Source organism: Macaca thibetana, chromosome 8 (genome assembly GCF_024542745.1).
Source record: "Macaca thibetana thibetana isolate TM-01 chromosome 8, ASM2454274v1, whole genome shotgun sequence".
NCBI classification, from domain to species: domain Eukaryota; kingdom Metazoa; phylum Chordata; class Mammalia; order Primates; family Cercopithecidae; genus Macaca; species Macaca thibetana.
Genome location: NC_065585.1, coordinates 103,293,442 through 103,320,295, shown reverse-complemented (window position 1 = coordinate 103,320,295; position 26,854 = coordinate 103,293,442). Strand labels below are relative to the sequence as shown.

General features: G+C 41.9%; 1 protein-coding gene across 9 annotated transcripts in view; it reads left to right on the top strand.

Annotated features, from left to right (window-relative positions):
* IDO2 (indoleamine 2,3-dioxygenase 2) overlaps window positions 1-26,854 on the top strand; it is a 71,741-nt gene that overhangs the window by 15,912 nt on the left and 28,975 nt on the right. For 2 of the 9 annotated variants that reach the window (XM_050801341.1, XM_050801344.1), the window contains exons 2-5: window positions 950-1,045; window positions 16,628-16,747; window positions 23,768-23,782; window positions 26,245-26,344. In XM_050801341.1, the coding sequence (XP_050657298.1) occupies window positions 950-1,045; window positions 16,628-16,747; window positions 23,768-23,782; window positions 26,245-26,344 (331 nt within the window). The other 7 variants (XM_050801342.1, XM_050801339.1, XM_050801343.1 and 4 more) reach the window with 7 other exon arrangements.

Below are 26,854 nucleotides of genomic sequence, written 5' to 3'. Positions count from 1 at the left end.
GGCATATATCTGACTAGTGTGTTTTTCTCCTGTACTAGAGCATATGCTCCTTAGTCATCTGTGTATCTGAGGTAAGCACAGGGCCTACGTAGCATATGGTGCATTCTCAATGCAGAGAAAATTCGTTCGTTCAACATGCAGAGAAAAGTAATCTACATTTTCTCTATTTTCTACTTCCTCAACACACTAACATTTGAATCCTGCTTCTATGACCCTGACCTAAATTTCTATTAAATGTACATAGATAAACTAATAGGTATTTGCGACTTCCTAATATTGTTTTGATTTTTAAAGAGGTCAATCTTACTTTAACTCTGTAGTGATGCATTCGACCTTCTGATGATTCTCTACTTCTGTGAAATCCTCTACTGTCTTGACTTCTATAGGGTCATTCTATTCAAGCTCATTGAACGTCTGTCACTATGTTTTTGATCTGTATTGCTGCAATTAGTTCCTCTATCTGCCTTGTGAATATTCTCCATTGTGCTAATCTAGGCTTTCTTCTCCTTTCACTTTTCTTTTTTTTTTTTTTTTTTTTTGAGACGGAGTCTCGCTCTGTCACCCACGCTGGAGTGCAGTGGCCGGATCTCAGCTCACTGCAAGCTCCGCCTCCCGGGTTCACGCCATTCTCCTGCCTCAGCCTCCCGAGTAGCTGGGACTACAGGCGCCTGCCACCTCGCCCGGCTAAGTTTTTGTATTTTTAGTAGAGACGGGGTTTCACTGTGTTACCCAGGATGGTCTCGATCTCCTGACCTCGTGATCCGCCCGTCTCGGCCTCCCAAAGTGCTGGGATTACAGGCTTGAGCCACCGCGCCCGGCCCTCCTTTCACTTTTCATGTTACCTCATTGACTTGAATTCCCCTGAAGACTGAAATGTGAAAATAGCTATTCCCGGAAGCCCCTTTCCAGAGAGTTCTAAAATATTTACATGTTTCTATTTTAAATGCAGAAAGAACTTCCAGATCATTATAGGCCTTGGATGGAAATTGCCAACAAACTTCCTCAATTGATTGATGCTCACCAGCTTCGAGCTCATGTGGACAAGGTATTCTTCTCTTCACCCCCTTATCACATTCTGTTTCATCATCACACCACTTTTATTAGCCTTGCGGAAGTGTGTCAATTGATCATTACCATTGAACTTATCAGCTAAGCTATCTCTACCTTCCCGGAAAACAGAATGACCCCCTCTGATACATGTGTTTTTCTAAGGTTTCCGGAGTCAGCACAAAACAATGCCTGTCACATACCAATCACTCACCAAATGTTTGTTTAAAGAAGAATCTGGGTGAGAATGATAAACTAATGGATAAGCTATGGCCTAGGAAGGCCAGCTTGGAAATTCTTAGGTTCCTCATTCCATGTACGTGTTCAGGGCTCTGTTGTTGCTGAGGGGGTCTACCTTGATTTTGTCCTGGGTGTTACAGAATAGTTAAATGGAGGGAATTTCTGAATTATAAAATTGGCCATGGGTTCTACAGAAACATCCAATAAGCCTGTAAATTCCACAAAAGTTTTTATTAGGCTGGTACAAAAGTAATTGCAGTTTTTGCCATTACTTTTAATGACAAAAACCACAAATGCTTTTGTACCAACCTAATAGCTATGTAACCCTGAAAAAGTTACTGAACACTGTAATCCCATTTCCTTATTTATAAAATGTGAGAAACTCTGGTCTCACAGTATTGTTATGGGAACTAAATCACTTTCAAAGTGGCCCCTTTGTAGTTCTTGTCCTATTATAGCATTCAGTGTACATTCATTACTTCCCTGTAGTCTCTTCTCCATCTGTCTTAATCTTACCAATTTGGAGTACCACATAATTGCAGAAGTCCACGAAAAGTTTTCTACTCTCCAAAATTCCCCTTTGCTGATGGATAATATTTAATGTCTAGAATTACAAATTCTTTTTAAAATACTCATTGAATGCCTGCTCTGTGCAAAGCACTAGAACCCTGTAGAAGATGAATAAGGGACTGGCTTCAACGTCTATAAAGATAGCAAGCTAAGCAGAGTAATTTCTTTGCCTGATAGATAAAAGGTTGTGTTGACAAGACCAAAGAAATCCAAAAATAAGAAAAAAATTAAGAAAATAACTGTAAGCACAGAAAAATAGAGATAAGTTCCAATGATGGAATAAAAAAGGATTTTTTTTGACCGTATTAAGCAAATCATGTACAAAATCCAGAAATAAGTTTACAGGACCCATGTCAAGTATTTAACCAAAGCAGAGGGAGATCCCCATGAGTCTCCCTTTCCCATCTCAGAATAGCAGAGAAGAGAAGCAAGGGAAGCCTGGAACAGTTGACAGGAGGGCAGGTTAGAATTCAGTTTGTGAACTATGAGGTCCTCTGCCGCAGGCATTCACCAGGCTTTATTTGATTAAACTGCCATAAAAGAAGAAAAGGACTTGTCAAATTGGGGCTCCTCCTAGCACAGCATTGAAACCAGTCCCTATTACTTCTTGGCCTTTTGGCTAAAATCGAGTGTGAAATCCATCACCTAACATTTGTACTGGGTTTAGGCTGGGTGCAGTGGCTCACGCCTATAATCCTAGCACTTTGGGAGGCCAAGGCTGGCGGATTGCCTGAGCTCAGGAGTTCGAGACCAGCCTGAGCAACATGGTGAAAACCATGCCTCTACTAAAAATACAAAAAATTAGGCTGGTGTGGTGGCACATGCCTGTAGTCCCAGCTATTTGGGAGGCTGAAGCAAAAGAATCGCTTGAACCTGGGAGACAGAGGTTGTAGTTAGCTGACATCACACCACTGAACTGCCTCTGGGCCACAGAGTGAGACTCTGTCTCAAAAAACAAAACAAAACAAACAAGCTATATATATAAATTTTTCCTGGGTTTAGTAGTGTCTTCCTAGAAGTCATGTTCATGTATAATCTGTGAAAGTGGTCTTATTTGGAAATAGGATGTGTACAGATATATTCAAGTTAAGCTGAGGTGATACTGGATTAAATTCTATATGATGAGTGTCCTTACAAGAAGAGGAAAAGTCAAACACAGGGACACAGACACAAGGGAAAACATCACGTAAAGATGGAGGTAGAATTGGAATGATGCATTGACAAGCCAAGATGTGCCAAGGATTGCTGGCAACCACCAAGAGTTAGGAGAGAGGCATGGAACAGAATGGAACAAATTCTCCCTCAGAGGCTCCAGAAGAAACCAACCCTATTGATACCTTAATTTGGGACTTCTATCTTCCATAACTGTGGCAGAGTACATTTCTGCTGTTTTAAGTCATGCCGTTTGTGGTCATTAGTTATGGCAGCCCATAAAACTAACACAACACTCTTGGTCTCTATCACTCCTTTTTTTTTTTTTTTTTTTTTTTTTTTTTTTTTTTTTTTTTGAGACAGAGTCTCACTGTGTCTCCCAGGCTGGAGTGCAGTGGTACGATCTTGGCTCACTGCAACCTCCACCTCCCAGGTTCAAGCAATTTTCCTGCCTCAGCCTCCTGAGTAGCTGGGACTACAGGCACCAGCCACCACGCCCATCTAATTTTTGTATTTGTAGTAGAGACGGGGTTTCACCATATTGGCCAGGCTGGTCTCGAACTCCTAACCTTGTGATCCACCAGCCTTAGCCTCCCAAAGTGCTGGGATTACAGGCGTGAGCCACTCTGCATAGCCTCTATCCCTACTTTTAATTGCCTAGAAAATATCGAACAAATTAAGGCCAGTTTTTAGATTTTACCACCAAAGGCTGAGACTGAAACAGGAATTGTTTGTGAGAAGCAAATACAATAGTTTCCAGAGACTGAATCAGGAATTTTCTGTGAGAGGCAAATATGATAGTTTCCAGAACCACAGGTGGAGCTATAGACAAAAACATGTTTTCTGGATCCTTTACTTGCTATAGACAACAGAATAAGTGAATTTACAGCATTGATGTTACAGTGAATCTAAGACAACCACCTTGTCTTAGAATGTCTCAACATACCTATCCGTATCTTGAAACAAAATATATTAATTGGCTTAGACCCATCCACTCACATTTCCCAGGAAGACATGATCAGAGGGAGCTATGCAAAAAGAAATCCAGCGGAATTCTGGAAATACAATAAGAAAATCCATATTAGACACTAATCTTAATAAAACTAACCTTTGTTCATGAATTTGAATACACAGAATTGTCAAATAATATGGAAAAAATGGGCAACTCAAAAAGAAGAGGGTAGCCCACTCGGCATTGCGGACCAATGGCCTCCAATAAATAATTAAGAGGATATTGTGCTTTAAATATTCTATTTTGTGTATCCAGTATATTGCCTTCATAAATTAAGTGAAAGCTGATATATAAAAAGAACTATTAGAAATAAAAAACCACACACATCCAAAAACTCCTCAATATAAACTCAACAAATTCAGTGAAACATTGATTGTAAAAAATATATATAGTGATTTAGGTACTTCTTTGAGAAATTTCATAAAGCATAAAGCAAAAATCAAAGAGTGCAAACTATCAGAAAAATAAAAATATATAAAAAAGAGAAATACAGGCGATCCAAATTCATCATCATGGATTCCTATAAGCAGATGGGTGGAGGAAAAGTAAAACTTCCAACATATAAGCACAAATTTTTTAGACCTTAAGAAATATTTGAGTTTTTTATATCAGAAAGAAATGGGGTGAGGGTTGGGGGGCACATGTAGATACTCAGATGAAATTGTGAATTTTCTAGCATAAAGAAATCTGAATGTTCATAGAAAACAAAAATGAAAAACAGTTTATTTACAGAGTAAATACATAGGACTGTTTACCTGTAACACTAAATATTAAAAGACAGTTTCTTTTCTTTTTTTTTGAGACCGAGTTTCACTCATCGCCCAGGTTGGAGTGCAATGGTGCGATCTGGGCTCACTGCAACCTCTGCCTCTGGGTTCAAGCAATTCTCCTGCCTCAGCTTCCCAAGTAGTTGGGATTACAGGCGCGTACCACCACGCCCAGCTAATTTTTGTATTTCTAGTAGAGACGGTGTTTCACCATGTTGGCCAGGCTGGGCTCAAACTCCCGACTTCAGGTAATCCACCCGCCTCGGCCTCCCAGAGTGCTGGGATTACAGGCATGAGCCACCATGCCAGCCTAAAAGACAATTTCATACCTATTTGGATGGCTAAATTTCTTTTTTTAATCTGATCATATCAAATGCTGAAGAGGATGTATAGCAATAGAGACTTTCATTCATTGCTAGTTGAAATGCAAAATGGTACAGCCAATTTGAAAACTAGCTTGGCAGATTCTTATAAAATGAAACATAGATTTACCACACAACTCAGCAATAGCATTCCTAAGTATTTATCCAAGTAAGTGGGAAATTTATGTTCCCAGAAAAGAAAATCTATATGTGAATGTTTATAACACCTTTATTCATAATCACCAAAAAAAAAAAAAAAAAAAAAAAAAAAAACTTGAAGAAAACAGGATATCCCTCAACAGGGGAATGAATAAACCAAGTTATAGTAATTGTAAATTGTGGAATAGATAGTGGAATAGTATTCAGTGATACAAATGATTGAGCAATTAATTTGTGCGATGACAGGGATGAACCTTAAATACATTTACCTAAATGAAAGATGTCAGGCCTATATTTTATGATTCTTTTCAAATGACTTTCCAGAAAAGGCAAAACTAGAAGGATTAAATATACCTTTATGGTTACCAGAGACAGGCAAGGAGTGGGTAGCTGACTGCAAAGGTAACATAGAGGGGAATGTTTAGCATGATCGAACTGTTTTATATGGCACTCAGGTGATAGATATATGGCTCTAGGCACTGAAAAACCCATAGAATTGTATGTCACAAAGAATGGACTTTCATGTATGCAAATTTTAAAAAATAAACCAGAATATTGGGAGAATACTAGGATGGAATGCAGATGTGACAATAAAACTAACTGGACTCTCAGCAAACTAACACAGGAGCAGAACCAAACACCGCATGCTCTTACTTATATGTGGGAGTTGAACAATGAAAACACAGGACACAGGGAGGGGAACATCACACACTGGGGCCTGTTGGGGGTTGGGGGGCTAGGGGAGGGAGAGCATTAGGACAAATACCTAATGCATGTGGGGCTTAAAACCTAGATGATGGGTTGAAAGGTGCAGCAAACCACCATGGCACATGTGTACCTATGTAACAAACCTGCACAGTCTGCACATGTATCCCAGAACTTAAAGTAAAATTTTTAAAAAGTGAAAAAAAAAAAAAAAAAAAACCTAACTGGACCACAAATGCACTATATAACCTCGATGAGGAGAGTGCGGATCAGGGAAAGGAACAGACTTAAATTACTCCAGAAAATACTGTTGTGCTGTGACTAGAATCTATAAGGCTTATGGTAAATGAAACTTTATGTGATCACTATACTCTAATTGGTAAATCAGTTTTTCACGGGGTGGAGGTGAACAGCAGTTTGCTTTACATGTAGTCATAACTGCGTTTTGCAGATATTTCAATTTTTACAAATTGAAGATTCGTGGCAACTTTGTATCAGGCAAGTCTGTCAACCCCATTTTTCCAATAGTGTGTGCGCATTTGGTGTCTGTGTGTCATATTTTAATAATTCTCACAATATTTAAAACTTTTTCTTTACTATTACATCTGTTACAGTGATCTGTGATCAATGATCTTTAATGTTACTATCATAATTGTTTTGAAGGTGCCATAAACTGTGCCACTATAAGTACTGAAACTTAATTGGTAAATGTATGTGTTCTGACTGCTCCACTGACCAGTCATTACCCCATCTCTCTCCCCCTCCTCAGGCCTCCTGGTTTCCTGAGACATAATAATATTGAAATTAGGCCAATTAGTAATCCTACACTGGCCTCTAAGTGTTCAAGTGAAAGGAGTTGCATGTCTCTCACTTTAAAAAATCTAAAACTAGAGCCTGGTCATGCTGGCTCACGCCTGTAATCCCAGCACTTTGGGAAGCCAATGCGGGGGGATCACTTGAGGTCAGGAGTTCGAGACCAGCCTGGCCAACATGGCGAAACCCCGTCTCTACTAAAAATACAAAAATTAGCCAGGGGTGGTGGTGCACACCTGTAATCCCAGCTACTCAGGAGGCTGAGGCAAAAGAATCATTTGAACCCGGGAGATGGAGGTTGCAGTGAGCCGAGATCACGCGATTGCACTCCAGCCTGGGAAACAAGAGTAAAACTCCGTCTCAGGGGGAAAAAAAAAAAAAAAAAATCTAAAGCTAGAAATGGTTAAGCTTGGTGAGAAAGTCATGTCAAAACCAGATAGGCTTAAAGCTGGGCCTCTTTTGCCAAACAGCCAAGCTGGGAGTGCAAAGGAAAAGTTTTTGAGGAAAACTAAAAGTGCTACTCCAGTGAACACAGGAATGACAAGAAAACAAAAGAGCCTTATTGCTGATATAGAGAAAGTTTGAGTGTTTTGGATAGAAGATCAAACCAGCCACAACTTCCCTTAAACCAAAGCCTAATTCAAAGAAAGGCCCTAACTCTCTTCAATTTTACGAAGTCTGAGAGGGGTGAAGAAGCTGCAGAAAAAAAAGTTTTAAGGTAGCAGAGTTTGGTTCATGAAGTATGAGGCAAAAAGCCATCTCCACAACATAAAAGCGCAAGGTGAAGCAGCAAGTGCTGATGGAGAAGCTGCAGCAAATTATCCAGAAGATCCAGCTGAAATCATTGATAAAGGTGGCTACATTTATTTTTTATTTTTATTATTCATTAATTTATTTATTTTAAGACAAAATCTTGTTCTGTCCCCCAGACTGGAGTGCAGTGGTGTGATATTGGCTCACTGCAACCTCCACCTCCTAGATTCAAGCAATTCTCCTGCCCCAGCCTCTCCAGTAGCTGGGATTACAGGCATCTGCCACAACACCTGACTAATTTTTGTATTTTTAATAGAGACAGGGTTTCATCACATTGGCCAGGCTGGTCTTGAACTCCTGACCTGAGGTGATCCACCCACCTTGGCCTCCCAAAGTGCTGAGATTACAGGCATGAGCCACCAGGCCCGACCGGTGGCTACATTTAAAAATAAGTGTTCAATGTAGACAAAACCATCTTTTAGTGGAAGAAGATTCCATCCAGGACTTACTTTTTTTTTTTTTTTTCTTTTGAGACAGAGTCTCACTCTGTTGCCAGACTGGAGTGCAGTGGCACGATCTCAGCTCACTACCACCTCTGCCTCCCGGGTTCAAGTGATTCTCCTGCCTCAACCTCCCGAGTAGCTGGGACTACAGGCGTGTGTCTCCATGCCCAGCTAATTTTTGCAGTTTTAGCAGAGACAGTGTTTCACCACGTTGGCCAGGATGGTCTCTATCTCTGACCTCATGATCCACCCACCTTGGCCTCCCAAAGTGCTGGGAATATTGGCGTGAGCCACTACGCTTGGCCCAGGACTTTCATAGTTACAAAAAAGTCAATGCCTGGCTTGAAAGGACAGGCGGACTATCTTGTTAGGGGCTAGTGCAACTGTTGATTTTAAGTTGAAGCCAATGCCCACTTACCATTCCCAAAATCTTAGGGCCCTTACCAGTCATGCTAAATCTACTCTGCCTGTGCTCTATAAATGGACAGTAAAGCCTGGCATATCTATTTACAGCACGCTTTCCTGAATATTTTAAGTTCACTGTTGTGACCTACTGTTCAGAAAAAAAAAAATTCCTTTCAAAATATTACTGCTTTTTAACAATGGCTCTGGTCACCCACGAGCTCTAATGGAGATGTACAAGGAAATAAATGTTGTTTTCATGCCTGCTAACACATTTGTTCTGCAACCTATGGATCAAGGAGTCATTTTGGCTTTCAAGTCTTATTATTGAAGAATTATATTTTGTGGCCAGGTGTGGTGGCTCATGCCTGTAATCCCAGCACTTTGGGAGGCTGAGGCAGGCAGATCACGAGGTCAGGAGATCGAGACCATTCTGGCTAACATGGTGAAACCCTGTCTCTACTAAAAATACAAAAAATTAGGCGTGGTGGCGGGTGTCTGTAGTCCCAGCTGCTGGGGAGGCTGAGGCAGGAGAATGGCGTGAACCCGGGAGGCGCCAGTGCACTCCAGCCTGGGCGACAGAACGAGTCCATCTCAAATAAATAAATAAATAATAAAAAAATAAAAACTATACTTTGTAAGGCTATTCCTGACACAGATAGTGATTTCTCCCAAGAATCTGGGCAAAGCCAAATGGAAACCTGGAAAGGATTCACTATTCTAGATACTATTAAAAGCATTCATGATTTATGGAGGATGTCAAAATAAAACATTAATAGGAGTCTGCAAGAAGTCAACCCTCATGGATGACTTTGAGGGGTTCAAGACTTGAGCAGAGGAAGTCACTGCAGATGTGGCACAAATAGTATGAGAACTAAAATTAGAAGTGGAATCTGATTTTGTAACTGAGTTGCTGCAATCTCATGATTGAACTTTTTTTTTTTTTTTTTTTGAGACAGTTTCGTTCTTGTTGTCCAGACTGGAGTGCAGTGGTACAGTCTTGGCTCACTGCAGGCTCTGCCTCCCGGGTTCAAGCAATTCTCCTGCCTCAGCCCCCTGAGTACCTAGGATTATAGGCACCTGCCACCATGCCCAGCTAATTGTTTGTATTTTTAGTAGAGATGGAGTTTTGCCATGTTTGGCCAGGCTGGTCTCAAACTCCTGGCCTCAGGTGATCCCCCTACCTCTGCCTCCCAAAGTGCTGGGATTACAGGAGTGAGCCAACATGCCAGCCACATAATTGCACTTTAAGAGATAAGTTGCTTCTTATGGAGCAAAGAAAGTAGTTGCACAACACAGAATTTACTCGTGGTGAAAATATTGTGTTTGAACTGCTGTTCAAATGTTGTTGAACGTTGTTGAAATGATAAAAAAAAAAAAATTAGAATGTTCCATAAACATAGTTGATAAAGCATCGGCAGGGTTTGAGAGGATTAACTGCAATTTTAAAAGAAATTCTACTGGGGGCTGAGTGCAGTGGCTCATGACAGCACTTTGGGAGGCCAAGGCAGGCGGATCACTTGAGGTTGAGTTTGAGACCAGCCTGGCCAACATGATGAAACACCACTACCTCTACTAAAAATACAAAAATTAGCTGGGCATGGTGGCAGGTTCCTGTGATCCCAGCTACTTGGGAGGCTGAAGCAGGAGAATGCTTGAACCCGGGAGGCAGAGGTTGCAGTGAATCAAGATCTCGCCACTGCATTCCAGCCTGGGTAACACAGCAAGACTCCATCTCAAAAAAAAAAAAAAAAAAAAAAAAAAAAAAAAAAAAAATTCTACTGGGGAAAAAAATGCTAACAAACAGATTGCATGCGTGCAACGGAGAAATCTTTTGTGAAAGGAAGAGTCAATTGATGTGGCAAACTGCCTTGTTATCGTAAGCCACCCCAGCCTTCAGCAACCAACATCCTGAACAGTAAGTAGCCATCAGCATGGAAGCAGGGCTCTCCACCAGCAAAGAGATTATGACTCACTGAAGGCTCAAATGATCATTAGCATATTTTAGCAATAAAGTACTTTATAATTAAGGCATAAAGTACTTTATAATGTACATTGTTTTTCTAGACATAATGCTATTGCACACTTTACATGCACTGGGAAGCCAAGAAATGTGTGTGATTTGCTTTATTGGGATAGTCACTTTATTGTGGTGGTCTGGAATTGAGCCCTGAATATCTCCAAGGCATGCCTATATATACTTGGGTTGAACAATAAGTAAATAGATGGTGGATGATGTTTCACTGTGAGTGAGGGAAGTTACAGATTAGCAAGGGGTAGGAGGGAAAGCTAGAATTAATAGGTGTTACTGCATTAGAGTTGGAGACATCAGTATTGTGTCCAGAACTGGTGAGTTCTTGGTCTCGCTGACTTCAAGCATGAAGCCACGGACCCTCGCGGTGAGTGTTACAATTCTTAAAGATGGTGTGTCCAGAGTTTGTTCCTTCAGATGTTCAGATGTGTCTGCAGTTTCTTCCTTCTGGTGGGTTCGTGGTCTCGCTGACTTCAGCAGTGAAGCTGCAGACTCTGGCGGTGAGTGTTACAGCTCTTAAATGCTGTGCATCTGGAGTTGTGGGTTCTTCCCGGTGGGTTCCTGGTCTCGCTGGCTTCAGGAGTGAAGTTGCAGACCTTCGCAGTGAGTTTTACAGCTCATAAAGGCGGCGTGGACCCAAAGAGTGAGCAGCAGCAAGATTTATTGTAAAGAGCGAAAAACCAAAGCTTTCACAGTGTGGATGGGGACCCAGGCAGGTTGGTGCTGCTGGGCAGCCTGCTTTTATTCCCTTACCTGGCCCCACCCACATCCTGCTGATTGGTCCATTTTACAGAAAGCTGATTGGTCCGTTTGACAGAGTGCTGACTGTTGCCTTTACAATCCTTTAGCTAGACACAGAGTGCTAAACTGTAACTCTCAAGGCGATGGTCCACAGCTTCATTCTTGAAGTCAGCGAGACCAAGAACCCACCAATTCCTGACACAGTATGAAGTCATGTTTTGTTTAATATTTATAAATATATATGAATGTATAATACTACTTACATATGCCTATATAATGAGTTATATGTATGTATAAGCACACACACACGTTTCCTAGATGTATCCACTGCAAGGATCTGGAATTAGTGACATCCTAGTAGCAATGAGTAAACCAACTGCCCAGATAAATACCCTTTTCCAATAACAGTAGCCTGGTCTTCTTGAAGAAATAGCTGATAATAGACGATGCATGGTGGCTCTCGCCTGTAATCCCAGCACTATGGGAGGCCAAGGCGGGTGGATCCCGAGGTCACGAGTTCAAGACCAGCATGGCTAAGATGGTGAAGCCCCATCTCTACTAAAAATACAAAAATTAGCCGGGCGTGGTGGTAGGTGCCTGTAATCCCAGCTACTTGGGAGGCTGAGGCAGGGAATTGCTTGAACCCAGGAGGTGGAGGTTGCAGTGGCTGAGATCGTGCCACTGCACTCCAGCCTGGGTAACAGAGTGAGACTCTATCTCAAAAAAAAAAGAAAAAAAAGAAAAAAAAAAAAAAAAAAAAAAAGAAAAGAAAAGAAAAAAAAAAAAAAAAAGAAATAGCTGATAATAAACCTCAGGTAGGGAAAATACAAAATGACCCCAGAACATCTTGTCCCACTAGAAAGTGGGGGAGTGCTCAGGAAGGTTGAGTAGATGTCACATGGAACACAGCAGCCAGCTGAAAGAGTTATCAACGGCCAGGCTGGAGCAATATGAGCAAGAAAATACATCAAGTAGCATTGGAGTGTGATTGAAAGTAAAAATTCAATATACACCTGTTCATAATGTTATTTTATTTAAAAAGACAATTTAGAAATATTTGTAAAGTTTTAGCAAAAAAAAAAAAAAAAGAATTAAGAACCCAGAATTGTATTGTTCATCTGTGAGTACAAAAAGACATGATATCCATCAAACCAAGAAGTAAGAAAATATAACATTCAAGCATTTTGTCTCAGTTGCTCAGGAATTATTCCAATAAAGTGAATACAATTTAGAATCAAGGACTTAGGAAAGGAAAATATGAGTATGTAAGAAACACTGTGAAACAATGAAACCAGTAAATTTTATGGTCATTATAATAATTGATAATGTGACTGTGAAATAAGAAAATAATTTCTAAAATAATTTGTGAGTGCATTGTGTGTAGGTGCATATTCTTGTGACCAAGTCATGATAGAATGATATAGTTAAACTCCTTATTTCTCTTTAACAAAACTTGGGATATAGTGGAATGACAGTTGTAAAACTAAAATCATGGATTTTCTTTTTTTTTTTAATTTCCTGAGATGGAGTCTCGCTGTGTCTCCCAGGCTGGAGTGTAGTGGGACAATCTTGACTCACTGCAACCTCTGCCTCCCGGGTTCAAGCTATTCTCCTGCCTCAGCCTCATGAGTAGTTGGGATTACAGGCTCCTGCCACCACATCCAGCTAATTTTTTACATTTTTGGTAGAGACTGGGTTTCACCAAAATCCTACTGGTCTTGAACTCCTGACCTCAAGTGATCCACCCGCCTTGGCCTCTCAAAGTGCTGGGATTACAGGCGTGAGCCACTGCGTCCAGCCAAAATAATGTTTGTATTGGTGTGCTATGCTGGATTATAAAAGAAATGAACCAGAAAAATATTACATAGTTAACAGCGAAGTAAGATTTGTGCTATCAGTTATCACGACATGTTATAAAACCATAGAAATTCTGACCAATAACCAAGGGAACCAAAACTTAATAGAGGACCTACATACAGACCCATGTGTGTATGGAATACACACTAAACACGGGACAGGGGTAAAATGTTGGGAACACGATGGTAATAACATGACTGGTAATCCATACATAGAGTTTGCACATAGCAAAATGATTAACTGGCTCTGCTCTTTTGACCACAAACAAAAATAAATTCATTCAAGATGGATACAAACTTAAATGTCAAAATCAAAAATATTTCATCTGTTGGAAGAATATGTTGGAGAGTATCTTTATGTACTGGCATGAAGGAAGAATTTTCTAGGGTTGGGCACAGTGGCTCACGCCTGTAATCCCAGCACTTTGGGAGGCCGAGATGGGTGGATCACCTGAGGTCAGGAGTTTGAGACCAGCCTGGCCAACATGGTGAAACCCCATCTCTACTGAAAAGACACAAAATTGACTGGGCGCCGTGGCTCACTCCTGTAATCCCAGTACTTTGGGAGGCACAGGTGGGTGGATCACAAAGTCAAGAGATTGAGACCATCCTGGCCAATATGGTGAAAACTCATCTCTACTAAAAATACAAAAATTAGCTGGGCGTGGTGGTGCGCACCTGTAGTCCCATCTACTTGGGAGGCTGAGGCAGGAGAATAGCTTGAACCCAGGAGGAAGAGGTTGCAGTGAACCGAGATTGCACGACTGCACACCAGCCTGGCGAAAGAGCGAGACTCCGTCTAAAAAAAAAAAAAAAATACACAAAATTAGCTGGGTGTAGTGGCATGCACCTGTAATCTCAGCTATTTGGGAGACTGAGGCAGGAGAATCACTTGAACCCAGGAGGCGGAGGTTGCAGTGAGCCAAGATTGTGCCATCGTGCCACTGCACTCTAGCCTGGGCAACAGTGAGAGACTCTATCTCAAAAAAAAAAAAAAAAAGATTTTTCTAATAAGTCATAACATTGGAGTATTTTTTTTTCTTTTTTCTTCTTCTTTTTTTTTTTTTTTTTTGAGACGGATTCTCGCTCTGTTGCCCAGGCTGGAGTGCATTGGCGCGATCTTGGCTCATTGCAAACTCCGCCTCCTGGGTTCACGCCATTCAACATTGGAGTATTTTTCTGATATACTTGATATCCTTAAAACAGGACCTCTATTCATCAAAATAGGCTGAAAGACAACGAAAGCCAAGCCACAAACTGAGAGAAGATATTGTCATACATACACATGAAAAGAAGATTTGTATCCTGAATATATAAAATCCTGTAAATTGGTCAGAAAAACAACCAAATAGAAAACAATGTTCAACAGACATTTTGTGGAATAGAAAACATAAGTTCCCAATATATCATCTGAAAAATGCAAACTACCATTAATAGTCAAGAAAATGAAAGTCAAAACCATAATGGGATAACATTTTATAACCATACAACTGAAAAATGCTTAAAGTTTGGCATGAACAGGTATTGGCAGGAATATAAAACACCTGAATCTTTTATTCACTGTGAGTGGGTACAATCTCTCTCAAAAACTGCTTGTGATTATCTGGCAATGTTGAAGGTATACATCCTATTAATGAAGAACTCCCTTTTTGTGTATATAAATACCTTAGAGCTTCCTAGGGCTGCGTACTGATAACTGCGTACTCTGAAAGGTATGAAAGTATTGTTTATCATAGCAAAAATACATGAAATAACTGTGAAAATAAATAAACTGCAGATGCATCCAGTAATGATGAATGTCAAAGCCATAACATTGATGAGAAAAGAAAATCATAGAATATCCTGTATTCAGTATAATTCTATTATGTTAAGTTCAAAAGCATTCAAACTAAATAATCAATATATTTTGAGATGGAGTCTCGCTTTGTCCCCCAGGATAGAGTGCAGTGGGAACATCCTGGCTCACTGCAACCTCCACCTCCCAGGTTCAGGTTATTTCCCAACCTTAGCCTCTCAAGTAGCTGGGACTACAGGTGAGCACCACCACGCCTGGCTAATTTTTGTATTTTTGTAGAGATGAGGTTTCACCATGTTGGCCAGGCTGGTCTCTCAAGTGATCTGCCTGTCTCAGCCTCCCAAAATGCTGGGATTACAGGTGTGAGTCACTGTGCCTGGCCAATAATATATTGTTCAGTGACGTACATATATGAATTTTGAAGGATATATAAATAGCGAGGAAATAACAAATACAAAATTCAACAAATAGATACTCTTGAGGAGCAAGCAGGATATTACAATCAATACAAGGCACACAGAGGGTTACAAAAATTTTGGTCAAGTTCTATTTCTTAAGCTGAGTGATGAGTGAATATGTGTTTGCTTATGTCTACTCTTTTGGTTGTAAATAGATATTGCATGTGTTTCATTTGTATTCATGGTATATAAATTCGTGAAATGCTTCTAATAAATAGGAAGTTATAAGATGCATTTCAAAATGTTCAGCAGAAAATAGTGCGAACATGTTGTCCTGAATCATGTTGAAGATTCTAAAGAAATGTTCACAATGGTTCCGAGAAGCTCCTCAAACTTCATTTTTGCTTTTAGAGGGAAAATCACATATTTAGCCCTCCCAAACTGAGGCCAGAGACTGTCAAAATGTTAGTTGAGTAGCATTAAGAAAAGCATTGAAGGTAGAATACCTTTCCATTGTGATGGAAACCCACAAATTAGTATTTCTGTTTTTAGTCCAATATTATTTCTACTAATTAACAGATTTTTAATACACTTGTCATCACGGACAAATAATTTTGTGCTCATGTCCTCAAAGTCATTTACAATTCAGAACAAATTGACTTAGAAATAAAATGTGATTAATATTTGTTATTTATTTTTGAGAAAAGTATTAATAATTTTCTAATAGTATATCTTTCAAATGTGTCTAGCCATAATACAAATAATTATATAACACTCAAAATAAATTAGGCATGGAGGGTGGAGGTGGAGGGGGTGTGAAAAGCCCTAGGCAGCGTCAGGGTTGTGTTTCTGCTCCTGTTCGATAGAGAGAGGAACACCCACCGCACGGGGCTGTTGCAGGGTCAGCCATAGCAAGCAGGCCACAGTGTTTGGATAAGACAGGCTTGTAAAAGTTGCCATGCAAGACCCCTAGGAAATAAGCCCGCTCAGTCCTTGGAGTTAAGTATCCTACAACATTCCAGCCAAGCAATGACTTTGGGGATGGAGACGGGAGGCTGCCACAGCCATGGGGACCAACTGTGGGCTCGGGTGGACGGTTAGGTTCTTCCTGTGCAAAGTCGTGTGGACCACCTCCCATACTGCAGGGTCCTGGGTCTGGAGATAAATGGGTGTGTGTGCGGGCTCTTTGTTCCTTCATTAAAATACAACCCATTGCCTTGCACTCAAAGGTCCCTTCACATCCCAGGTCCCCAGGCCCTGTTCCCTCCCCTGTCCCCGTTTCCATCCCTCCTCTGACGGTATTTGGATTTTCATGAACAGATGCCCTTGCTGAGCTGCCAGTTCCTGAAAGGTCACCGAGAGCAGCGCCTGGCCCACATGGTCCTGAGCTTCCTCACCATGGGTTATGTCTGGCAGGAAGGAGAGGCGCAGCCGGCAGAGGTGAGGGCCAGAGAGCTGCTTCTCCTGTTACCAGCAGGTTGACTGCGCCTGGAGAAACGTGCTCCCTGCTTGGTGCTACGCTGTTTTCCGGGAAAATGGGTGCTTTCTTCTTCTCAATGGGCATTAGTTTAAGCAAGGATGAAGGGTTCATTTATTATTATTTATTATTTATTTTATTTTGAGACAGTCTCACTCTGTCACTGGAGAGCAGTGGGATGATCTTGGTTCACTGCAACCTCCCCTTCCAGGTTCAAGTAATTCTCCTGCCTCAGCCTTTGGAGTGGCTGGGACTACAGGCACCCACCACCACGCCTGGCTAATTTTTGTATTTTTAGTAGAGATGGGTTTCACCATGTTGCCCAGGCTGGTCTCAAACTCTTGACCTCAGGTAATCTGCCTGCCTCGGCCTCCCAGAGTGCTGGGATTATAGGCGTGAGTCACTGCGCCCAACCTGAAGGGCCATTTAAATGAAGGAATTTTTTATTTTTTTTCTGACTAAGAAGCTAATTTGTTTTTTAAACTGATAGCTATTTCTTCCTTTTATAAGCTTTTGAATTTGTTTTTGTTTGTTTGTTTTTTGGCACCCTTTTCCAAGAATGTTTGAAAAGCTGCATGTGAAGGCAGATTGCTTTTTTGCTTTTAAACAGGGTCGCACTATGTTGCCCAGGCTGGAGTGCAATGGTGCAATCATAGCTCACTGCAGCCTCAACTCCTCCTGGGCTCAAACGACCCTCACATGAAGGGGTGGCCTGCCCCGCCACACCTGTGGGTGTTTCTTGTTAGGTGGAATGAGAGACTTGAGAAAAGAAATGAGACACAGAGACAAAGTATAGAGAAAGAGAAAGTGGGCCCAGGGGACTGGCGCTTAGCTTACAGAGGACCCACACCGGCACCGGTCTCTGAGTTCCCTTAGTATTTATTGATAATTATCTTTACCATCTTAAAGATAAGGGAGTGGCAGGACAATAGGATCATTGTAGGGAGGAAATCCGCAGTAAGACATGTGAACAAAAACCTCTGTGACATGAATAAGTTTAAAGGAAAATGCTGTGCCTTGAGATGCATATGCAAACATCTCCATAAACCTTTTAGCATTATTTCAGCCTATCACATGGGGAGAAACCTTGGACAATACCTAGCTTTCCTAGGCAGAGGTCCCTGTGACCTTTGGCCGTGTACGTGTCCCTGGGTAGTTGAAATTAAGAGAATGGTGATGACTTTTAACCAGCAAGCTGCCTTCAGGCACTTGTTTAACAAAGACACATCCTGTACAGCCCAAAATCCATTAAACCTTGAGTCACCGCAGCACATGTCTCTTGCAAGGACAAGGTTGGGGGTAGGGTCACAGATTAACAGCATCTCAAATACAGAACAAAATGGAGTCTCTTATGTCTACTTCTTTCTATATAGACACAGTAACAGGCTGATCTCTCTTTCTTTTCCCCACACTCACACCTCAGCCTCCCGAGAAGCTGGGGCTAGCAGCACCTACCGCCACACCCAGCTAATCGTTAAAAATTTTTTGTGGAGATGAGGGTCTTGCTCTTTTGCCCAGGTTGCTCTTAAACTCCTGGCCTCAAGTGATCCTCCTGCCTTTGCCTCCGTCCTGGGATTATAGGCGTGAGCCACAATGCTGGACCTGAAGACAGACTCTGAGAATTCATAAAAACCTCACAGCATTTTGTACTCTTACGTATATAAATTATCCAGGTTGCTCTTCATAATCCTGTAAAGTAACGAGAGCCATACCAGGCCCATTTTACAACTGAAAAGCACAGACACTTGTTTCCTAAATCAAGGTCAGACAGCATGTTAGTGGAAAAGCCAAGGCCAGAACCCAGATCTTCTGATTTTACTAGTGCAGCCTTCTTTCTCCAGGGGACATATTGACATTTACAACACTCATCTTCATTATTTTTTTTTTAATACTGCTTTCTATCCAGTCAATTATTAGTCTGTCTTTTAATATTTCATCCAAATCTCTTCTGAATCATTGTATAACTTTGTACAGTTTCCATCCACAGTGTCAGTTACTATTCCTTGTCAGTTTTAAAAGTGTGCCTTTCCCAGAAATCAGGGAGTTACCCATGTCCTAGAACTCCACGGTGAAGAGAACAGCCTGTGCCCACTGTGTTTGCCTGATTGATCTTACCTCTTCTCTCTCAGGGAAACAAAGGAGACTCAAGGAAGAGGAACAGTGTAGAACCACGTCAGCCTTGTTATTTGTCAGTGCATATCTTCTTTTTTTTGATACAGAGTTTCACTCTTGTCGCCCAGGCTAGACTGCAGTGGCATGATCTCGGCTCACTGCAACCTTGGCTTCCGGGTCCAAGGGATTCTCCGGCCTCAGCCTCCTGAGTAGCTGGGATTACAGGCACCTGCCATCATGGCCAGCTATTTTTTTTTTTTTTTTTTTTTTGTATTTTTAGTAGAGACAGGGTTTCACCATGTTGGCCAGGCTGATCTCGAACTCCTGACCTCAGGTGATCCACCCACCTGGGTCTCCCAGAGTGCTGCAATTACAGGCATGGGCCCCAGCACCCGGCCAGTGCATTACATTTTCAAAACTGTGTGTCTGATGCTGAAAAGTTTGAAGTTTAGGCACATCCCAGTGGATCCTCTTTAGACCATCCCCTCTGCAAATCATTATCCTAAATTGGGGTTTGGGGGAGAGAAGAGCGATAGGGGAAGGAAGTCTTCTCCTCCCAGCTGTGCCCTGGTAGTTCCAGGGAATCGGGAGGCTCCGCATACCCACCATCTCGCCTCAGATCACCTTTCACTTTCTTTGTTTCTTCTCCCTTGACTTTTCAGCTCAGAAAGTACCTAGCTTTCCAGTGCATTCTGAGGAAAGTGTACCCGAGGTTCACACTGCAAAACCTTTTAAAGCTCTTCATTGTTTTCCACCCAAGAAAAAATTCAAGGGAAAAATGAAGGCAAAAGCAGGGCATTCTTAATGGATATTTTATCTTACGGAGAAATGAAAATGGAAAAGGAAGAGGGGGCACAAGGATGGGGTTTGAATCTAGACTCGTTCAGCCTTTACCTCCGATAGAGAACCCCATGCAGCTTTTCTGGACTTGTGACTGATAAAGCGCTGTGGAGGGCTCCTTGGATAAAAAAGGGTGAAGGGATCTGTCCTGCGGTGGCTTACTTGAAGGTGTTACTGGGTTTGACTAATGAATGAGAGACAGAGTCAGTTTCCCCACGGGCTGAGGTGGTCTATCCTCATGCTTTTCTAGGGCGCTGGGGTCTCCCTGGCTCATACCCTGGTGCACACACACGTTTCTGCATCTAGCTGTATATCTCTATCAGTCAATCAGTCAATAAATCTATCATCTATCTATCACTCTATCATCATCTTTCTATCATCTATGTATCTGTCATCTCTCTCTCTCTCTCTCTCTCTCTATATATATATATATATATATTTCTATCCATCTACCTACTTACCCATCTATCAAAACTTTTTTCTATTGGTAATCTCCTCGGGCCCCAGTTTATGTTTAATTGTTTTGGTAGTGCCTTTCTTTGCACAGTCAGTTTGCAGAGGTTATTTTATATTCTATATGTACGTGTATGGTCCAATGTTGTAATTTTCACGTATATTGTACCGTGTACTCATAAGCAGTATTTCCACTGGGTCATTAACAGAAAGATATGTGTGAGGCATATGAATATGCATCACTCAGGTAATTCAAACTTGGTTCCCAGGTCATTTGTGCACCACAGGATTGCTGGAATAAAAGGCAACCATGATTATTTCCTCTGCTGCAAGCTTTCTAGAATATGCTATTTGTCTTGATTTATTTCTGAAAGGTCCTGCCAAGGAATCTTGCCCTTCCATTTGTCGAAGTCTCCAGGAACTTGGGGCTCCCTCCTATCCTGATCCACTCAGACTTGGTGCTGACAAACTGGACCAAAAAAGATCCAGACGGGTAAGGAAGGAAGAGAATGTTTTGAATTTCCATAGACTGAAACTCTGCCAGAGGCAGTCTTGTGACTTTTTTTCCCACAGGAAACGCCCAGGCTTTTTTTATAATTAGGGATGGTCATATTTATGGTCTGCTTTATGGTTCCAAAGAAAGGGTGAGCTTGACCAAAAATTCAAAAATCACAGGCCCCAGAAGTTTCCTCTCAGTCCGCTCTGAACACAATGGCTCAGGCCATTTTGTCTTGTTTGTTTCCACATCATGTGTGAATTTTTCAACCTGACCATCAAGCTCCTGCAAAATCAGCTTTTATTTGTTCTTTCTCTTCAAACTGTTTATTCCCTAAGATGCTCTCCATTCATATCAGGTTAGAACCAGTTGGTAAGTGATCATTGTATAGTGATCAGAAGAGAATGATTATGGATGAATTCAGAGCAGATGCTCCAGGTGGGTTGGATTGAGAATTTGATTAATAATTCCGTCTATTCCACCAAAGTCACATCATTCCTTTGACAGTTGGGCTGCGAATAAGGACATTTGTCTATAGAAGGAATAGCATGAGTTTTTAACAAACAAGAAATTCAACAAATAGAATTGGACGCATCATCTAAAATGTTAAATTTTCCTTTCACCTTAATTTTCGCAGCCAAATTTATTTCAGCTCCAGATAAAAGAGACAGCAGTTTCTTTTGTGGCTGATTACAACAGCTGAACATTCACTGAAGTTTGATGTGAGGAAGAACTTCCTCAGACATGAGATTGCCAGAGGCGATGATGGGAATCTACTTAAAAGGGTTATGTATTTAGTAGACAGCCTAGATTTTAAGACTAATTTATGTGCCCCGACCAGGCGCGGTGGTTCATGCCTGTAATCCCAGCACTTTGGGAGGCTGAGGCAGGTGGATCACCTGAGGTCAGGAGTTCAAGACCAGCCTGTCCAACATGGTGAAACCCTGTCTCTACTAAAAATACAAAAAAATTAGCTGGGCATGGTGGCGCATGCCTGTAATGCCAGCTACTTGGGAGGCTGAGGCAGGAGAATCGCTTGAACCAAGGAAGTGGAGGTTGCAGTGAGCAAGATCATGCCATTGCACTCCAGCCTGGGTGACAAACTCTGCCTCAAAAAAAAAAAAAAAAAAAAAAAAAATTATGTGCCCCATTGGAAGAAGTGAGATTGGGCCATCTCATGTCTCTCAGGAGCTCTGAGCCCTGGAGGTTTATGTTTTCTGCAATTATGAATTGTGATCCTTGATTAATTATGCTTTAATAATAAAATGGGTGACTACTGAAAACTGCTGAATCTGGGTAAGAATTTGGATAAAAAATAATAAATATATGTGCATAATTTATTCTGTTCAAGGTACTGAATAGTGAATTAGCTGGATTTGTTACTCAAAGAGAAAGACAGAATAAGAGAAGGTTGAAGGGAAAAATGACTGTACTAGAATGGTAGTCAAAAATGCAACAACAGACAGGTACAGAGGCTCACACCTGTAATCCCAGCACTTTGGGAGGCCCAGGTGGGCAGGTCACCTGAGGTCAGGAGTTCTAGACCAGCCTGGCCAACATGGTGAAACCCTGTCTCTACTAAAAATACAAAAATTAGCCAGGTATGGCAGTGGGTTCCTGCAATTCCAGCTACTCGGGAGGCTGAGGCAGGAGAATCACTTGAACCCAGGAGGCAGATGTTGCAGTGAGCCAAGATTCCACCACTGCACTCCAGCCTGGGCGACAGAGTGAGATCCTGTCTCAAAAACAAACACTATAAAACAACAACAGAAAAGCTATTAATAGTTTCCTAGGAAGGAAGAGTGAAGGGCTAGTTTAATTCCAGAGATGCGGACACAGTCCTGGGTCTCACCAGTTATTCTGTTTGGTAATTATCTTTTGAAACCTTTTAATATGCCTAGCACAGAGCTAAGTGCTATGAAGAAATGAAAGAAATAGAAGCAAAGTACTCCCCATGTGGTTAAATAACAAGACACTATATGACAAATGTCAAAGAGTGACTCAAACAATATGTCCTTTAGAATTTCAGAGAAATGGCATCAATGCAGGCTTTACAAATCAGCAAAAATCTTGGTAAGGGGGCAGAACTTGATGTAAGGCAAATTCTAAAAGTTGAGTAGGAATCAACTAGCTAGAACAAAATGTGGGGTTGTGGTAAATACAAAAATGTAAGAGGAGTGAAATAACTCATTTATTTATTTATATATTTATTTTCAGAGACAGAGTCTCACTCTGTCTCCCAGGCTGGAGTGCAGTGGCATGATCTCGGCTTATTGCAACCCCTGCCTCCTGGGTTCAAGCACTTCTCCTGCTTCAGCCTCCTGAGTAGCTGGGATTGCAGGCACCCATTACCACACCCAACTAATTTTTTTTATTGCTTTTTCTTGAGGCAGAGTCTCACTCTGTTGCCCAGGCTGGAGTGCAGTGGCGCCATCTCAGCTCACTGCAAGCTCTGCTTCCTGGGTTCACGCCATTCTCCTGCCTCAGCCTCCCGAGTAGCTGGGACTACAGGTGCCCACCACCATGCCCAGCTAATTTTTTGTATTTTTAGTAGAGATGGGGTTTCACCATGTTAGCCAGGATGGTCTTGATCTCCTGACCTCGTGATCTGCACACTTCGGCCTCCCAAAGTGCTGGGATTACAGGCGTGAGCCACCGAGCCTTGCCTAATTTTTGCATTTTTAGTAGAGACAGGGTTTCCCCACATTGGTCAGGCTGGTCTCAAACTCCTGACCTCATGATCCGCCCGCCTTGGCCTCCCAAAGTGCTAGGATAACAGGCATGAGCCACTGTGCGCAGCCTAATAATTTATTAAGATGGCCATAGGCCAAATATTCTGGGGCTGGAATGTGAGTGGAGATGTCACTCACCCTTTGTCACACAGCATTCCATGGTTCAGCCACAGCCTGCAGAATTCAAAGCAAGTGTGGATGTGTGTGTGTCTGCAGTGCCTTGCAAACAAGTGTGCATGCCTGTGGACATGTGACCCTAGAAGTTATTAATACATCTGGTTTACAAACTTAATTGTTCTTTTCTTTTATTTTTTTCTCTTGGTGGTCATCAATAACTGAAATTGGGCTAGATTCCTGGAAATTGGGTAAGTTCTCAGAAATCATTTATGCACTTTAGAATCTATGCCAAATTTAAAATCTTACAATAAAACAAAGAACAAAGCATGCTAAATTAGTTGTATAGTATAATATCAACCATATAAAATGCATAAAAAGTATACTAGAAGGAAATGTGCCTGAAGTTCACAATCTAAAAATTAACAATCATTGCCTCTTCCTTGTATAGATTAGGGAATGTTTTTTATTGTATTTTCCAGCCTGTACATAATAAAACAAGTAACATGCAATGCAAAGAAAACAAAATTAAACTTTACCAAATTTCAGTAACTCTTTGAAGTTTTTTTTTTTGTTTGTTTGTTTTTTTTTTTTTGAGACTTAGTCTTATTCTGTTGCAGTGGCATGATCTCGGCTCACTGCAACCCCTGCCTCTGGGTTCAAGGGATTCTCCTGCCTCAGCCTCCTGAGTACCTGAGATTACAGGCACCCCCCACCACACCTGGCTAATTTTTGTATTTTTAGTAGAGACAGGGTTTCACTATGTTGGCCAGGCTGGTCTTGAACTCCTGACCTCAGGTGATCCACTCACCTCGCCTCCCAAAGTGCTGGGATTGCAGGCGTGAGCCACTGCGCCCAGCTGAAGTTTAACGGTTTGAAAAAAATATTTCTCATCTCACTCTATCTTCTATGGGAGGCCAGACTGCAGATTGGCTACAGAAAAATCCCTTCAAAAGACGCTGTTATTACGTAGACTGGAGGTCACGGGGCAGGTCTGATCCACACATCCTTAGGCTCTGCTTCTCCTGGAAAACAAAAATAGCCTCTGATCCAGTGTTGCTTCTCCCATCACCAAACCTCAGCTTCTATTGCCAAACCCATCAAATAAGAGTGTCCAGTAGAAAAACTGGGCAGATGGGGGCACAGAAGGTGAAGACATCATTTCCCAAGCTAATGTTGCTGCTGGAACAATGTAAGTCTTGACTTTGACTTGGTTTGGTTTGGTTTGACATTGGTTTTGTTTTTCATCTTTGTCTCATGCTTAAAATGTGAAGGGCAAATATGATCCATAGAGTTAAGGTTTTAGGTTTTGTAGATGTTTTACTCCGTTTAAATGACAGCAGGTCATTTTGAAATGATCCCTCTGTAACAGCCTTCCAGATCCCATTTGATTGCACAGCATTGAGATAGATAGATTAGATAGATAGATAGATAGATAGATAGATAGATAGATAGATAGATAGACAGACAGACAGACAGATAGTTAGATAGAGTTTGGCTCTGTGTTCCCACCCATATCTCATGTCAAATTGTCATCCCCACATGTCAGGAGAGGGACCCAGTGGGAGGTGACAGGATCATGGGGGTGGATTTCCCCAGTGCTATTCTCATGATAGTGAGTGAGTTCTCACAAGATCTCATTATTATTATTATTATTGCAACAGAGTCTCACTCTGTCACCGCAGCTGGAGTGCAGTGGCATGATCTCGGCTCATTGCAACCTCTGCCTCCCAGGTTCAAGCGATTCTCTTGCCTCAGCCTCCTGGGTAGCTTGGATTACAGGCATGTCCCACCACGCCTGGCTAATTTTTGTATTTTTAGTAGAGACAGGGTTTCACCATGTTGGCCAGGCTGATCTCGCACTCCTGACCTCAGGTAATCCGCCTACCTTGGTCTCCCAAAGTGCTGGAATTATAGGATTGAGCCACTGTGCCCAGCCAGTTCTGACAAGATCTGATGGTTTAAAAGTGTGGCACTTCCCCCCACCTCCTGCCACCATGTAAGATGCATGCTTCCCCTTCCACCATGATTGAAAAGTTTCGTGAGGCCTCGTAGCCACACTTGCTGGTAAGCCTAAGGATCTCTGAGTCAATTACACCTCGTTTCTTTATAAATTACCCAGTCTCAGGTAGTTCTTTATAGCAGTGTGAGAACAAACTAATACACGTATAAATGGATTAGAGGCAGCACTGGCCTGAGTTGTGAAACTCTTCCCAGCCTGGTCCTGTGATTAGCTGGCTATATGACCTTGGACAAGCTGCTTTGCTTCTGTGGGCCATGGCTTCATATCTGTAGAAAAAAGAGCATGGACTTAGCTGTTGCCTGGGTCTCTCTAGCTCCAAGACTCTGGCTTTTGTTAGGAATGATGTTGATGGGCCATAGAACTGGTCCTGTGGAGAATCAGCTACATCTCTTACTAGGAACTTCTCATTCAGCCAGTTATTCCACTGCGGAGATAGTCCAGGACCATCAGGGCCATGCTAGACATTGGGAGGCTGCCTGTCAGGTGAACATGAGATTAAACTTATCTGTTCTCTTTCCTCCCTGAACATTGCTGAAGGTATATGCCCATCTTTAGGACTGTCTCGTGGAGAGGAAAAAGTTGTGCAGTGATTCCACCCTGCAGTTACCTAACTTGGCAGGGATCTCTGGGCAGTGAGTACTCACAGTACAGTCTCCACATCCCTAACCATGTGGTCCTCTCCTTCCCAAGGAACCTGGAGACCATCATCTCATTTCCTGGGGGAGAGAGCCTGCATGGCTTTATACTGGTGACTGCTTTGGTGGAGAAAGCAGCAGTGCCTGGGATAAAGGTACCTTCTCACCTTATAGCACCTTTTCTTTTTAAATGAGCTTGAGCTTCCCATTCTGCCTTTCCTGCAGTGGATTTCTCAATATGAATGAACATAGACCTTGTCCTGCTTAGTTCAAGTCTGAGAGAAGAGATCTAAGCTCTAGGCCACCGTATTTGCTCCCTTTTCTCAATTCCCATAAAATTTGGAAAGGACCTTTTCTCCATTCAACAAACAGGCATTGTTTTGGGCAATGGGAAATTGGATCTAACAAGACAGACATTTTCCCAGCCCTGACAGAAGCTCATGATGGATACAGTGGTTGAAGATGGATTAACGTGGATTACGGGTGTGAGCCACTGCACTGGGCCTCAAACTGGAAATTCTTCAGGAGTCAGACAGGTACCAGGAAGGCTGGATAGAAGACAAAAGACAGTGATGCAGCCTGTGATCAGCTACAGCGTTAATGCCTTGCCTAAAAATATTTCAGTTAGATTTTTGCCTTCCCTCGCTACCTCCCCCAACTGCTTT